A 16925-nucleotide genomic window follows, 5' to 3' on the forward strand; every position below is an offset into this window, starting at 1 on the left:
TAATAGGCTCTCAAAACAATTCCAAAGAGACATAAGGTTCTTATAGAGCAGGTCCAGATTATTTGTCAAATAAACCAGTAAAGCAGTGTCATGGGATGGGATATATAACATTCACACGCAATTTCTGCCATAGCTCATATTTTTAAAAGAAACCAGTGAACCAGTATCCTGACAAACAATAAGCAGCATGTTAATGCCTCAATCAAGTGATGGGCTAACTAACTATCATTAACATCCAACTTCTGTCATATTTGATATTTCTAAAACAAACCACAGTGAAACGTACTGACAAACAATAAGCAGCATTGTAATGCCACAATCAGGTGATATAACTATCATACGCTTTCTTCGTAAAGAGTCTTGGTGATATAACTATCATACGCTTTCTTCGTAAAAGAAAGCGTATGATAGTTATATCTTGGTAGGTATATCTTGGAGTCTTGGTAAAAAGTCTCTTGCGTCGGGTGACGGGTCAAGTCCAGGCTACGCACAGGGATGCCATTATAGCTCTCTTTTGTTCCGTGCAAAAGTGACCGAGGGCTCGGCTACATTAATTGACTTGTAGTGCCACTCAACATTATATTCCTTCGTTACTGAAATGCATTCATTGCACATTGCAACACTTCGGTCTATTGATATTGTTGTCAACGTAAACTATACCAGTCAGTACATTGCGACTGGAACTGCTACTGCATCATCAATTCTGTGTTTCAGAGACAGGTATGGTTAACATTAGAATTACAGATACTAACATTACATACACACACACACACACACACACTTGCTTACTCGTAGGCGTATAAGGGGTTTCTCAGGCATTTGGGGATTACCTAGACGCTCCCGCTCAGCCTCCTCCAGCATCTCCTCCACCTGAGACACAGACACAGACACACACACACACACACACACACACACACACACGCGCGCGCACACACACACATGCGCACACAGACACGCAGGCACACCATACAAATACACACACATACGCACACACACACACACACACACCATACAAATACACACACATACGCACACACACACACATATACATACACAGATGTTTACTGTGTACAGTGATTTACAAAATGAAGAATAACATTCATTGTGATACCTTGTGTGTGTGCACATGTGTGTGTGCGCATGTGTGTGTGTGTGTGTGTGTGTGTGTGCGCGCATGTGTGTGTGTGCGCATGTGTGTACCTTCTCCTGGCAGTAGGCCTGTGCGCACTGCGTGGCGTTGGGTGTGTTGGCATGTGTGTGCGCGTGTGTGTGTGTGCTGGCATGTGTGTGTGCGTGTATGCGTGTGTCAGGGTTCCTACACATTTCCCATTTCAAAATTCCATACTTTTCCATACTTATATTTCCAGACTATGTGGACGTCACCGTGCAAATAATTCATTACTTCATTATTTAAATAAATTATTTGAAAATCCAACTGTTAACACGTGGCGTATTAAGTACAGCCCAAAATTTCTGCAGCACCCCTGTGGGTAGGTAGTCTACTATAGCTCATACAAACCAATTTAAACCAAACCCAAACGTGTTCAATGCACAGAATTTTATTCAAACAGCAATAAACCGTGCAATGTAACTGTTACAATTATGGGTTGAAATTAGTCAAACATGACATTAACATAAAACTATTCACTATGAACCCTATTCATTGTCGGCTGTCTCTCGAGCACAACGATGCTCCACTATGGCGGGAAATGGAGACCCCGACCCTCCCAGCAGGCTCGGGACACACACAAAACATGAAAAACTTGCACAGACTTGCGTCAACCGGAACGTGCGCACTTCAAATCTCAACAGTCCACAAAACGATAGCTCCCAAGGCTCTACAGGTCGACGTTACCCTCTTGGTCACTAGCTGGAGCACCGCAAGCTCCCGAACTAGCAGCTATGACTCCATCACACTCTCGACCGGCAGCTGGCGCTCTGGAAGTTCTTCAGTAGCTGGCGGTGTAAACCCGGCCGCTGTGGTCGTGTTCCAAGGTCGTCAGAGAGTTCGCACTCTCTATGGATGAGATCCTCGGATGACGGCAGCATCGACATTGGCGTCGAGCCGGGAACTTCTTGCCAGCCGCGGACACTTCCGCAACATCAGCCGGGGCCGCTTCCTCCAGCGCTGGCAGCTCACGTCGGCTGTGCAGGGCTGGTCCCGCTGGTCGCCTGCACAGGTCCTGCGCCGGGCCGGAAGGTCCTCCATCCTCTACAGTGGCGAGCTCAGCGAGCTGGCTAGTCCTTAAAAGGACCATTGGAACATCTGCTGAGGTTCGCCGCCATCTTGCTGGTCTGGTCTTCGGCCTTCTTCTCCATCTTGATCTGGCGTAGATCTTCGCGCCCCGGGAGGGGCCCATCCCACTTCTGACACCAATGTAGCGATCTCACTCTCAGACAAGATTCACCTTTGGCCAGGACGGCCATTTATTGGAACAGGAAGACTCAGACACAATCAGACATACTAGGATAACTACATAGGGCAACACAGGGGTAGTCTCAGCCGCACATGCTACACACAATAAGGGTTTACCACACACATCAACACGGGGATAAACACATGAGGTACAACCAAAGAGACTAACACGCTAACAAATACACAACATGGTAAACGCAACTACAACTATTATAACCGACATTACACATTATAGCATTCACTCGCACTGCATTCTGGGAGACACTCATTCAACGTTAGACATGTACATCCACCGACGCTACACTATTATATGTATCCACAAACTGTATCCACAAACAAATGTATCCACGCCACAGCCCATGTTCTGCGTTCACTCCAATGAGACAAGTGAAATACATGTTTTTAAAGCCGTTTCATTTCCAGGCTATTTGCTACGATATTTACCTGCTATGCCTTCTGTTTTCATGGACAGTTACAGGAATCCACGTCATTCGTTTATCGTTGCTTCAATCCTACCTACGTTATCTCCAGAGTTTGTATGATACGTTTGTCAGTCAGTTTCAGCCTCTCCTCTAGCTCCTCTACACCCGTTAGGATTTATTACGTTTTGTTACATTTTGTTACACTCTAGAATTGGAGAAGACAAAGGGGGCCTCTGCATGGATGTAATTGTAGAGCTGTACGATGTGCTCAATTATCTAGGCTAGCTCCAGAGTAGGCTAGCTCCAGAGTAGGCTAGCTCCAGAGTAGGCTAATGACGCCGCGAATACGGACACACTGTTTATTATTATTGATTATCATTATTATTATTAGGAGGCCCCTCATTGGTCGAGGCCCCTGGGCTGAAGCCCAGGTAAGCCTCTGCATTAAGGCGCCAGTGGAGGTGGTAATAGACAAATATTTCCTGAGTGACATATACACCATATACACACATATGCATATGCAGTGTCATGTTGATACACATACACACAAACCATCATTTAAGTCTAGGGCCAGCCCGACACCAGTAAAATACATCCTAGATACATTATTCACACTCAGGTTTCAAACTGTCAGCTAACCTTGTAGGACGAACCTCGAACCTAAAACATGTTTACATCCACAACTGACCTGTATAGACTATACACTCAAAGGCTCTTCAATTCATTCGTTTTCTTTTCAATGTCTTTGTCATATTTCACCACCTCGTTCTTTGTCTTTTGCTCCTTTTCTGAAGGCATTTGATTTTGCCAGCAAAGACAGATTGTCTGCTTCAATTGCAAGTTCATCAGCAGATGTTAGAAGTGAATTTATGGTGGTCTGAAGCTTTTTTCTCTTAATCTTGAGTTGGTCCACCTCATCTTGAGTTGGCTTCCGTTTCTGTGCTCCTTCTTCTTCTCCTCTTCATCATATGGTACCTCTGTCTTGCACAGGCAGCAGACTGTAGCAGTTCCTTGGTCATTGCTACATTAGCTACCCCACCCACATGATGGAGATGATCTACTATTACCCACTGGGCAATCAAGGTTCTGTCCTTCATGTTTGGGACTATGATGTTCTTATTAACAGAAAAGCCTCTTTCTACAGAAGCCTGGCCATGGGACAGCAGGAGAACCTTTTCAACAAGTTCCCACAGATCTTTCAGTGGCTTCTCTTTGGCCAGCTGCGCATGGAAAAAGGTGTCCAGTCTAGAGTAAGCACCAGTGGGCCACTGTATGACATCCTCACTTGTTTTGCAGACCACTGCAAAGTCCCTGAACTGGTTGAGAATTGTGTCACACTGGTTCTCTCTGATCTGTCCAGCACTTGAGATGATCTGCTTCAATTGTTTCTCACAAACATCGGGTTTCTCTTTTATCTTCTGTGGATCTAGCCACGCCAAGTTTCTCACCAGTGTGTACCTTAGAGGGCATTTCTCCAGCAGCTTTATCACAGCTGCAACAAGGAACTCCTTGGTTTCTTTCCTAACCAAGAGGACATCTCGCTCAGAGACCTTCTTCCTCAGCTTCATTTCTGTAAGTAGCTTGTCTGCAACAAATCCTATGTTGATAAGGGAGGCATCTCTGTGATTTGATCGCTCTTTGAAGTCTTCTGAGAAGAGCTTCATTGGGGTCTTCACCCTCTGAAGTGTGTCATCTTTGACAAATCTCTGGAGAAGATGCTTCAGTATGGTGAAAAGATCATCAGCCAAGAAAGGTAGCATGGGCTTATCAGTTTATCATATCATACTTTATCAAAAAAGGCTGGCATTCTTGTGATATTGAGAGGAAGATGTTGGCTTTGACCAGAAACATAGGGTCAGCGCATGCCTTTCCAATAGTTTCAAAGGACTTGTTTTTTTGGATGTGGTACTTTAGAGTCATTAACGCCAACTACATAAGCTTGAATTTGTGGCCATATCAGAATGGCTCTTTCAAGCACAGTGATATTTTCGAGCCATCTGTGTTGGCAGTACTTGAGGGGAAAAACTGTCGAGCCTGTAACCTTTGTGAAGTCATCACGTCTGGCTGGGGAGTCCTTAAAAAGCCAATAAAGGCTATTTAGTGTATGTTCAATGTCCCACGTCGTAGCACTGCTCCCAGCTTTAAAAGCATTGTGCATTATGTGGAGACCACAACTCCCTATGTTCAGGAGTTTGGAGCCAGTCTCCTCCTCCAAGCCCCTGGATAGTGTGTCGAATAATTTCCAGTTAACATGTGGGCCATCCATGGATAGCTGCAACAGCCCATGGATCCCAACAGTGTTGCAGTTACGTACAGGTACGTAATTGATCATGGAGGTCAACAGCACATGCATGTCCGAGAAAATGTGAGTCAAAAAATCTTGAGCTAACACAGTCTCCATCCCAAAACCTGAGATATACATCATATACAGTAGGACATATGCATTTGTAGATTTTACTTTTGACAAAAGTAGGGATGATAAATGTGGCGCAATACCAAAGGTTGATAAGTAGGCTGCTTTGTCATCCCCACAACTGAATTTAGAGGCTATGTTGCTGTCTGGAAACATGAGGTGGAAAAGGTCACCCTTCCCTGTACAGCTGTTGAAGGAGCCATGCTTCTCGACCAAGTCAAGCACCCACAACAGTTCTGCTGACAGATCAAAGGTCCTCATTGATGTAGCTGTGGCTGAGGCTGTGATTCTAGAAAAACAAAGAAAAAGAATAAAAATCACTGAGATGACATTGAGTTTGCAACAAACATATTTTCATAGGTAATTAACCTGTACATCATCTTCTCAATTATTGATTAGGTGTTTTCTGAATTTTTTTTTACCACCAAATAGTTGTCGATTAATTTCAAAGCCCACAACTAATTGCTAAATCTATTATACTACACACTAAATAACAATATGATAATAAAAGGCATGTCGGTGTGCTGTGGCACAACCTATACATCAATCAATTATGAATTAAAACGTTAACATTGACTCATGATTTTAATTATACAAATTAACAAAAGTAACAACATATATGACCAGCTTGTGTAAAAAACATTAACATCTCAGTACACCCTGTGTACTTAAAAAAGTCACTTTTTTTCTAAGGAACATACATACCAGTAATCTGTAATGCAGTTAAATCAAAGTCCTTCCAGGCAAGTCCCTCCACTCGGCGGCCATATGGCAACACTTTTTGGGCTCACCGGGCATCCATTTCAGCACAAATGCGCATGCACAAGGCTTCACGACACCAATCTTGCTCCAGCGGCGAGATCACAACACATGATTGGCACGATGTCTTCACAACACACCATATGATTGGCTCAATGTATTCACATGTCAACGTTTTGCCGAGGAAGGGGTGGGATATGTGTAGACAACGGCCATATTGGCGTGAAAAACTAGCCCCATGCATTTCTATGGAGTATTTTTTGAGTGCTGAGTCTCCTCATTAGAAAGTCTCTGGTTAAATCTAGAAGTTATAGCACATTGACGCCAAAGGGTGGCGATATATCACCACAAATGAAGTGGCAGTGAACTGACTTCTGTTAAGCTAATTCATTTGACTAAAAAAATGCTAGCCATTAAGCTCCTGATCTCATTACAATTACCACTAAATTACAAATACTACACATTCCCTTTTGCAATGACTGCACAACACTTTTAATGTAACTTAACACGGTTAGTCACTTTTGTCTTACATGAACAGTTAACACATGCATTCAAAACGTACATGAGAGCGGTGGCTGTGATTAGCTTAAGTTAGCTAGATGTTGTTGTATTCCAAACAATAAGCCAACAGTCGTGGAAGGGCATTACTACGGTTAAATCTCACTATAATCTCCTAGCTGTGCGATATGTCCCATTACAACCCATTGATTTGATTCGTGTTCTTGCCGTCCACTAGGCTATTTTGCTGTGGCGCGAACAAAACGTGACATCACATGCAAGGGGTGAATACATTTCCAGATGATGTTAGCTAGTCATTTGAAGAGTATAGCGACAAGCTAAAATTAGAAAATTCTCACCTTTCATCATTTGCTGTGTGGACATTGCTTGCATTGGTCGTTGTGTTGGTCGTTTTTGGTCCCACGTTGGATTTAGACAAAAACGTGACTTTGGTTGCTGAAGAAGCGGCAACAAGACGATTATGCTTTTGCCCTTGCATATGGCTAATAACCCCCGCCTTTTGCCCTTGCATATGGCTAATAACCCCCGCCTCCCCCATGCTTTTGCCCTTGCATATGGCTAATAACCCCCGCCTCCCCCATGCTTTTGCCCTTGCATATGGCTAATAACCCCCGCCTCCCCCATGTTCGAGATGTCAAACGATTTTGTACAAATCTTGCACCTAGCTTTGGTTAGCCATTTGTCCTTGGTCAACCAGGCCTCATATTTTGGATTATGTAACCAGCTATCGGAAAACTTGGAATGGTCAGATGACATTCACCAAGGAAGCTCTATGGAGAATTGTGTGTGCACGCCCATTATATTAAGGTCTGCGTAGCTGAAAAGTGATGTTTATCAACAAAGCTACACAAAAAAGACCAAGGTAAGTATGCTGTAGCCTATTTCTGAACAAACTAACGTTAGCCTACATGTTAGGGATGTCCCGATCCGATATTTGGATCGGATCGGCCGCCGAGATTAGCAAAAAATGTGGGATCGGCCTGCACGGGAAAATCCCGATCCAGTTTGTTTTCAAAACTCCGGTCCGTGTTTTCCAGCGCACCGATGTAGGTAATCCATTCCAGTTTTTTTCAGCTTTTCCCCCCCAAATCCGGTCCGTGTTTTTCAGCACACCTAGCGACCTGTCCAGCATCCCACTTGTCTGTGCATGTCCCACTAAGAATTTAAAGTTATCGAGCAAACATTTCATGTCACAGTTGAAATAATATAGCCTAATGTTAACCGCGACCGCGAATGTCCGCGAGACTATTAAGGCTCTTATGCATGTTGCTGCTGACAGCTTTGTCTGTCTAACGGATGTTATCTCCGCGATTTAAGATTGTTTGTGTAATGTATAGGCACAGCACGCACTTTAATTTCCCTATTTTTACAATCGGCTAGCCTAACAAACGCATTTAATTTCAAAAAGCAACCTGGTCAATCGCTAACAACTAAGTGCACCTAGGCCTGCAATTCTACACATCAAAAAGGGTAGAAGCTTCCAGTAGGCGATCATAACTTTTTTTTACCGTCTGTGCATCGGCGCAGCCTACGCCGATGTGAATTAGTGACAGCTGTTGTCGCGGTAAACTTAAGCTCCTGTCTCTAAATAGTGTAGATAGGCCTACGTGCTATGTTGCTTGATTTTCTGTAGGCCTAATAAATGCAGCCTGTAGCCTAGGTTACTTTAGCAAACCCAGACCAGTTGTGGCATCAGTTTCGCTTTTAAAACGCAACAGTGAGAGGCTTTTTAGCGCAGTCTCACTTATCATTGATGAGCACAGGAGCAGGCTGACACCTGAGCATGTCGAAATGATCACCTTTGTGAATAGAAGAAGAATCTCCCCATCATGCTCAGACTGCAGCCAGGGCAAACAGTAGAAATTGAAGGGAGTATGGAGATGGAGCAGTAAAGTGTGGAGGAGATAGCAATACTGTAGAAGGCGTGACAGTTATTTGGGTTGTTATAGCCAATTCAGTGTGTGTGTGGTAATTTGACTATTTTCTACTCAGGTTTTGTGTGTGTTGCTTTTATATATAATTTTAGATTGTTTACACTGATGGCTTTTTTAAGCCTTGGTTTACACTCTTGAGCAGAGCACTGATGCCAATTCAGTTTGTGTGGTTAATTGACTATTTATTTTCTACTCAGCTTTTCTGTGTGTTTTGCTTTTTTTATACAGTTTACAATATTGTTTGCACTGATGGCTTTTAAAGCCTTGGTTTACACTCTTGTTGTTCAAGAGCAGAGCACTGATGCCAATTCAGTTTGTGTGGTTAATTGACTATTTATTATTTTGTGTTTATTTAACCCTGTTAAGAATAAACAGGTCAGCTTCTCATTACCAACCACTGTGGATTATTCAAACGAACCTAATTAAGTTGGCTAGTTGTTCTTAAGAGTAAAACCCTTTTCAACATGAGTATAACAACAAAATAAGTAAATATCTTTAATCTTTTAATACATGCTTGGATCGGCCGGTATCGGTATCGGCCGATACTAAAAGCTACAATATCGGTATCGGATCGGAAGTGCAAAAAGCTGGATCGGGACATCCCTACTACATGTATGATGCATTCATGATTAATTGTTATTTAGTATAATTTGTATTTTAGTATATATATTTATCTTCTACTGTCCTTATTGCTTAGTTGTGTTTTTTATATTATATACTTTTAATTACTTTCTGCTATTAGTGAATGTGTGTGTGTGTGTGTGTGTGTTGTCTGTATGCTACTGTGCCCTTGAATTTCCCCTGGGGATCAACAAAGTATCTATCTATCTATCTATCTATCTACAGTTTACTCTATGGAATCTGCTATGACATTGGTAGTGAATTGAAGAGTTAGGAAAAAAACACCCTTTGCTAAAACAGCATAGACTTTCCCAAATCACGTTGTGGTACGTCTTTTGCCTCGCTGTAAATGCAAATTTCCGTGGTTTAAGCATTTTGGCTGAACTTTATATTTTAACATGCTGCGTATGGAAGTCTGGAAACACTTTATATTTTAACATGCTGCGTATGGAAGTCTGGAAACACTTCATATTTTAACATGCTGCGTATGGACTTTATATTTTAACATGCTGCGTATGGAAGTCTGGAAACACTTTATATTTTAACATGCTGCGTATGGAAGTCTGGAAACACTTTATATTTTAACGTGCTACGTATGGAAGTCTGGAAACACTTTATATTTTAACATGCTGCGTATGGTATTTCTCCTAGGAAAGTCTGGAAACACTTTATATTTTAACATGCTACGTATGGAAGTCTGGAAACACTTTATATTTTAACATGCTGCGTATGGAAGTCTGGAAACACTTCATATTTTAACATGCTGCGTATGGACTTTATATTTTAACATGCTGCGTATGGAAGTCTGGAAACACTTTATATTTTAACATGCTGCGTATGGAAGTCTGGAAACACTTTATATTTTAACATGCTACGTATGGAAGTCTGGAAACACTTTATATTTTAACATGCTGCGTATGGAAGTCTGGAAACACTTCATATTTTAACATGCTGCGTATGGACTTTATATTTTAACATGCTGCGTATGGAAGTCTGGAAACACTTTATATTTTAACATGCTGCGTATGGAAGTCTGGAAACACTTCATATTTTAACATGCTGCGTATGGACTTTATATTTTAACATGCTGCGTATGGAAGTCTGGAAACACTTTATATTTTAACATGCTGCGTATGGAAGTCTGGAAACACTTTATATTTTAACATGCTACGTATGGAAGTCTGGAAACACTTTATATTTTAACATGCTACGTATGGAAGTCTGGAAACACTTTATATTTTAACATGCTGCGTATGGAAGTCTGGAAACACTTCATATTTTAACATGCTACGGTAGAAAGTCTGGAAACACTTTATATTTTAACGTGCTGCGTATGGTATTTCTCCTAGGAAAGTCTGGAAACACAAATATTCCTCCATACCCTTTTTTCTTTTTCCATACTTATCCAGACCTGGAAATTACTCAAATCAAATTCCATACTTTTCCAGGTTTTCCATACCCCGTAGGAACCCTGGTGTGTGTGTGTGTGTGTACCTTCTCCTGGCAGTAGGCCTGTGCGCGCTGCGTGACGTTGGGTGTGGTGGCGCTAAACAGGTGTGTGTGTGTGTGTGTGTACCTTCTCCTGGCAGTAGGCCTGTGCGCGCTGCATGACGTTGGGTGTGGTGGCGGTGAACAGGTGTGTGTGTGCGCTAAACAGGTGTGTGTGTGTGTGTGTGTGTGTGTGTGTGTGTGTGTGTACCTTCTCCTGGCAGTAGGCCTGTGCGTGCTGCGTGATGTTGAGTGTGGTGGCGCTGAACAGGTGTGTGTGTGCGCTAAACAGGTGTGTGTGTGTGTGTGTACCTTCTCCTGGCAGAAGGCCTGTGCACGCTGGGTGGCGTTGGGTGTGGTGGCGCTAAACAGGTGTGTGAGGTCCCCCAGACACACATCCTGCAAGTAGAGCCGCCGCGTCGTCTGCAGAGGAATCTTCTGGATCTGCATCTTACGCCCACGCACGCGTAGCAGCCCAACGTGCCTACACACACACACACACACACGCATACACACACGCGCACACACACACACACACACGCGCACACACACACACACACACACACACACACATACAGGCACACGCACGCACACATGCGCACACACACATGCGCACACACACACACACGCGCACACACGCACGCACACACCAATGCACACACACATGCACACGCACACACACACATACAGATAGATAGATACTGTATTGATCCCCAAGGGGAAATTCATTCTGAAAATATGGTATGGTGAAGGGTATGTGATGATGTGGGGCTATTTTAATTCCAAAGGCCAAGGGAACTTTATCAGGATGCATAGTATCCTGGATCCATGAAATAACTGGCCTTTAAAAATAAAAATCTGCCTCTATGGGAATTTAACATAGGGCAGTGCTGGGCGGTATGACCAAAAATGTATATCACGGTATTTTTCAAAACGGTTTCACGGTATATGACGTTATTTTTTTCCCCCATGCATAATCAGATGTTCACAGCATTTTCTACAGGTTGAGAGAGGAATTGCTGCAGTACATTGACTAAGGATGGTCTATTTTACTGTCATGATGTAGAATAACTCCACACTAGTGGTAATGCAGTTTTGCATGGCCCCAGAAAATGATACTGTTTACAAAGAGCCACTCATGATTCTAATGAAGAATCTAATCAGAATGCAAAGACAATTGCAGTCAAAGTACAGAACTTTTACTGTGCAAATTTCACAAACATCTTGTATAAAACCAATACAAAAAGTAGTGCAACTTGCAATAATTATACTTTTTTGAAAATTATACAATTGAAAATAAAACCTCTCTGCTAATATGCTTACTCTGTCAAATAGGCCTATCAGAAACATGCCTTATACAAGGATACAAGGATACAAGGAAGTTTATTGTCACATGCATATAGTTACTGGAAGTAAGAAATGCAGTGAAATTATGTCTGGCGTCAGCCTATTTGTGCATTTATGGGGGGGGGGGGGGTAAAAAGTGCATTAGAAGAGGGGTTTAGTAGATTAAGTGGTGTGTAGTGTGTGTGTGTGGGGGCAACCAAAAAGGCGTCCGAACGCGGCGGCGCCATGGCAACCAAAAAAAAAACGTATTGTTATTGTGTGGTTACATCATGACGTTAGTGGCATGTGGATGTCTTGTTAGCCTGCCATGAGCTTCGGTTCGCTATAGCTAGGCAAAACATTAACAAAAAAGTTCGTTTTGGTGCACTGATGAGTCAGGATCATTTCTAACTAGCCAGCTAGTATTGTTCAGTTCATGTCTATAACATGCTTTACTTGCTACCTGGATAATTTCAGCGAATATTCTTAAGGTGAAATGAATGATAAGATCATTAAACTTCACTGTGTTCGGTGGGTTGCTAACTAAAGACATTGCCTACTAGCCAGCTAGTTACAGCTGTTGAACAATCTCAATAGAATTTTCGTGACGGTAAATCCCCTTCAATGCAGTATCCCTTAACGTTTTTCCTTCAATAAAGAGAACAATTTAAGGCAGGGGTCTCCAACCTTTTTGGGAATGAGGGCTACCTGAAGACCTGAAATCATATGGAGGGCTACTCAACAGAAACAAACAGACCCTCACCCCTTTTTTGCGAGGGTAGTCCTCCTAAATAATAGGCTTATGTGATTTTTACTTTTAAATTATCAATATTGTGCAGGCCTTTACGTCTTTATATATTAAGCAACTGTATTTTCAAATTATTACCAATTAATATCAATAACCTATGCAACACTACCAACATTTTTGTTCAGTTTGTTCATTTCAAAGTTTGCATGGGGAATCTAATCTTTTTTTTTTTTTTACAAAAAAAACTATCTATCTTTTTGTGCAATTAATAATTTGGGTTACAATTTGTACCCAATTTATACCCACCCACCATTATGAATTCAGGGGTTGTTTAAGTTCTGATTTAAGTGGACAATTCGGTTTTAACATTTCAATAGTAATTGCCCACACCACCCTAACATATGAAAACTCCTTTTAAAGTTATTGCACACCTGAAATGATCCATGATCTTACAAAAAAGGGTAATGCACAGTCCTGCTCAGTCATGCATACTATAACATTTTCAGCGCTATTATACGGCAGTTGCCTACGGAGGAGAAAAGGCCTGTGAGCTAAAGCAATTGTTTTTCAGTCCTTGAACAATCATGCAAGAACCGTATTTGACGAACATGGAATGGCCACAGAACTTTTGCAAAGATATGCTTCCATTGGCTACACCAGACAAACAAGTTTTTTCCCCCTTTACTGTCTATGCGTGCGAGCAGCGTGTATGCGCTCCGCTTCCGTTGTTGTTTAAAGATTGAATGGGAAACGGATTTGGAGCCAAAGGCTAAAATTTAACGCAGCTACAATTTGTAAGGCATCACCAATATCAATTTAATGTTACAGATGTATGGCTACATACATTCTTAAAATGGTTCTGGTCTAGACTTAAATATCTATTGAAAACTTCACAATGGAGCGTGTTTTTAGAGCGTGATCTGCAGGCGACCTGTTGGCTATTTTTAGAAAGTGCGCTGGGGGCGCCTCATAGCCGTCCCGCGGGCACCGTGTTGGGAGACCACTGGTTTAAGGTATTCTGTGCAACACCCTTAAATAAACCCCTTACCTAAGGAGAAATTAAGCCTTAAACCTTAAGGATCACACCCTTAAATAAACCCCTTATCTAAGGATAAATTAAGCCTTAAGGGTCATACTTCAGGGGAAAAACTTCAGGTGTTTTGTGTTTACCCTCACTATGCCTCGCAGTGGCACCATGCGTGCGTGAAAAAAGTCCCGTCTGAAACAGTGTCGCGCGGCGCAGCATTCCAAACGTTGTGTAATCAAATATGGCGGTATATTAAAAATTCATACCATAACATAAATATACACTGGTATACGGCGTGAACCAACACTAACATAGAGGTGTGAATACTTATGCCCCCTGTATTTTAAGGAAGAACATTTATTTATTTACGATACATTATTCATATACAAAGAAAATTGGTGTCCTAAAAGGTTGGATTTTTCCTCTTTTTTGTAATTTAGGCATTAAGATCAATTTCCAAAAGAGGATTTTTCATTCCTCTTTTTAGTCAACTTTAGCATGGGTTCACATACTTTTTCATGCCACTGTATGTGTGTGTGTGTATAATATGTGTGTGTGTGTGTATAATATATATGTGTGTGTGTGTGTGTGTATGTGTCAGGGATGGAAATTAAATATTTTTTCTACCTGCCACTGTGGCTTGTGGATTCCAAAATCTACCAGCCACTCAACTTTTTTACCAGCCACTAGAGAAACGGCATGAAAATGTGATATCATGATTATAGTAGAGAAACGGCATGAAAATGTGATATCGTGATTATAGTAGAGAAACGGCATGAAAATGTGATATCGTGATTATAGTAGAGAAACGGCATGAAAATGTGATATCGTGATTATAGTAGAGAAACGGCATGAAAATGTGATATCGTGATTATAGTAGAGAAACGGCATGAAAATGTGATATCGTGATTATAGTAGAGAAACGGCATGAAAATGTGATAACATGATTATAGTAGAGAAACGGCATGAAAATGTGATATCATGATTATAGTAGAGAAACGGCATGAAAATGTGATATCATGATTATAGTAGAGAAACGGCATGAAAATGTGATATCATGATTATAGTAGCTACCCAAAATGATCACGGTAATCGGCATTATTGCAATACTGAGTTTTGCCCTAAACCTACCAGCTGTCCTCCAAGCACAGTAGCAACAGAACTAAAGGTCAACAGAACCACATTCATATGCTATAGTGTCTTGTCATAAAAGTGGTGTGGCTCCTTTAAGAATCCGTTTGTATGAGTTCTGGAGCATCCTATAATCCAACTCTCCAACTTGGTCTAACTATACTGTACATCATCTGATTTAAATATTTACAGGTATCAAGGCTATATTTAACATTTAGCATTTATTTTCCATTTGGCCTGTTATAAAATCATGCACTGAACAATTTAAGCACAGCTCAGCTTTAAAAAACGTAATATGCATGCTTAGCATTTTGTGAAACTACATTGGAAAAACTGGTTGTACAGTTATCTAGGCGATATTGTTAACATTTATTTTGTATTTGGCCTTATCATGTATGACAAAAGCCCAGAGTTGGAGACCATGTAGACATTTGCTTCAATTTCAAAACCGGATTACTCTGGAACGGCTATAACTTGTATAATGGAATGCTTTACACCTTATTCTGATATACGGTTTGTAATTTCTTGAATGAAAAGTTTGTGAGATATTCCACCATGATGAATGGGATGTCCGTCTGTCTGCCTCATAGGTCTAAATAGCAGCGTGTCACGGGCCGGATTAAAATAGCTATACGGGCCAATTCAAAAGAGAACTATTTACGTGACAATATTAGCCAGTGAAGATATAATGCAGATCCACAGATCTCACTAGATTTATGTTTATGCAGTTATACTGAAATAATCTAGCAGTGGCACATGAAAGTATAGTGACAGTTTCTTAATGGTAGTGAAGTGAAAGTGGCTGCACCAGTGCCTATAGGCTATGCTGCGGTGGCGGCTCACTACAAGTTGTAGACTTGACAGACACCCTACAGACACATATTTTTAACTGTAAGTATGAAAATTAGACCGGATTTGACTATTTGTGGTATGCTAGCTCTACCCGCCACAGTGGCTGGTAAGTTGACCAAATTCACCCGCCAGCGCACAAAACTACCCGCATTTGGCGGGGGGCGGGTGGTTAATTTCCATCCCTGGTATGTGTATAATATATGTGTGTGTGTGTGTGTGTGTGTATGTATGTATGTATATGTGTGTGTGTATGTATGTGTGTATATGTGTGTGTGTGTGTGTGTGTGTTTGTGTATATGTGTGTATGTGTGTATGTGTGTATGTGTGTGTGTATGTATGTGTGTACAGTGGGTCCCAGTTAAGTTTGGACGGGTTCCTTCAGGAATCACGCACCCCATTTTCTCAGCAGAAATGACACAAACTGCAGTTGACACAAACAACCACAAGGTGTCACTTTGGAGTTCTGCCACTACTATTTTTGATGCGATCTGACTTACTGCTTCTATGATGCAGTTTCCAAATCAGTAGAACAATCAGAGAAAGCTGAGCCATTACCAAACATATATGATAATACAATAGCGTGAGTTTATATATCTTATACCCTATTTGTCACGGTTACTTATAGATTTGATAGTGTAACGATAAGCGCATGAGACTTTCAGCGGGGGCACGGGAACTTAAATTGATCACGGTAGTTTAAGCTTACACTTGACAAAACATTCTAATATGAAAATGTAGATGCAATTGTTGTAAGATGGTGCAGCTTAAGAAAGCACCGTGTGCAGGGATGGAGAGAGAGAAAGCAGAGGGGATATGTGTTAGAACTTAGATGCGTGTGGAAAAAGTAGCTGTGCTGTTGAGTGCTGTTGAGACTGGAGCGAGTCATATTCAAAATAATGCAAAAAATAAATCCGCAGATAAAACCAATTATCCTCATTCATTGCAACCGCAGCATGCCTGCTTGCCAACGTTCAAACGAATAAGATATCAAAGCACCTTTTGCGTTTGAATGTAGCACGATTTTTTTTAAACAGCTAGACAAATGATTTAGCTAATTGATTATAGCCTGTACACCAGCAATTGTTGAACATTTACCTGTACAAGTACATTGACAGTAGCCCAGCCTAACAAGCATGTTGCATGTTGTAGGCCTACTGTAGAAATTTCACTTAAATTGCAACCGCAACATGCCTGCTTGCCGACGTTCAAACGACAACGAAAAAGATATCAAAGCAACAAGTGTTTTTTCTTTTCTTTTTGAGCACGTCC

The 16925-nt window shown here is 41.5% G+C and overlaps 1 protein-coding gene across 7 annotated transcripts in view; it reads right to left on the reverse strand.

Annotated features, from left to right (window-relative positions):
* Positions 1–16925, reverse strand: part of mre11a (MRE11 homolog A, double strand break repair nuclease) — a 66792-nt gene that overhangs the window by 29123 nt on the left and 20744 nt on the right. For all 7 annotated transcript variants that reach the window (XR_006022885.1, XM_042063502.1, XM_042063503.1 and 4 more), the window contains 2 exons: positions 10885–11056; positions 790–870 (listed from right to left, as the gene is read on the reverse strand). Coding sequence is in view for 6 of the 7 variants with exons in the window: in XM_042063502.1 (XP_041919436.1) it covers positions 790–870; positions 10885–11056 (253 nt within the window). In the remaining variant the exon portion in view is untranslated. The remainder of the gene's footprint in view (positions 1–789; positions 871–10884; positions 11057–16925) is intronic.

Source organism: Alosa sapidissima, chromosome 15, assembly GCF_018492685.1.
Source record: "Alosa sapidissima isolate fAloSap1 chromosome 15, fAloSap1.pri, whole genome shotgun sequence".
Lineage (NCBI taxonomy): Eukaryota > Metazoa > Chordata > Actinopteri > Clupeiformes > Clupeidae > Alosa > Alosa sapidissima.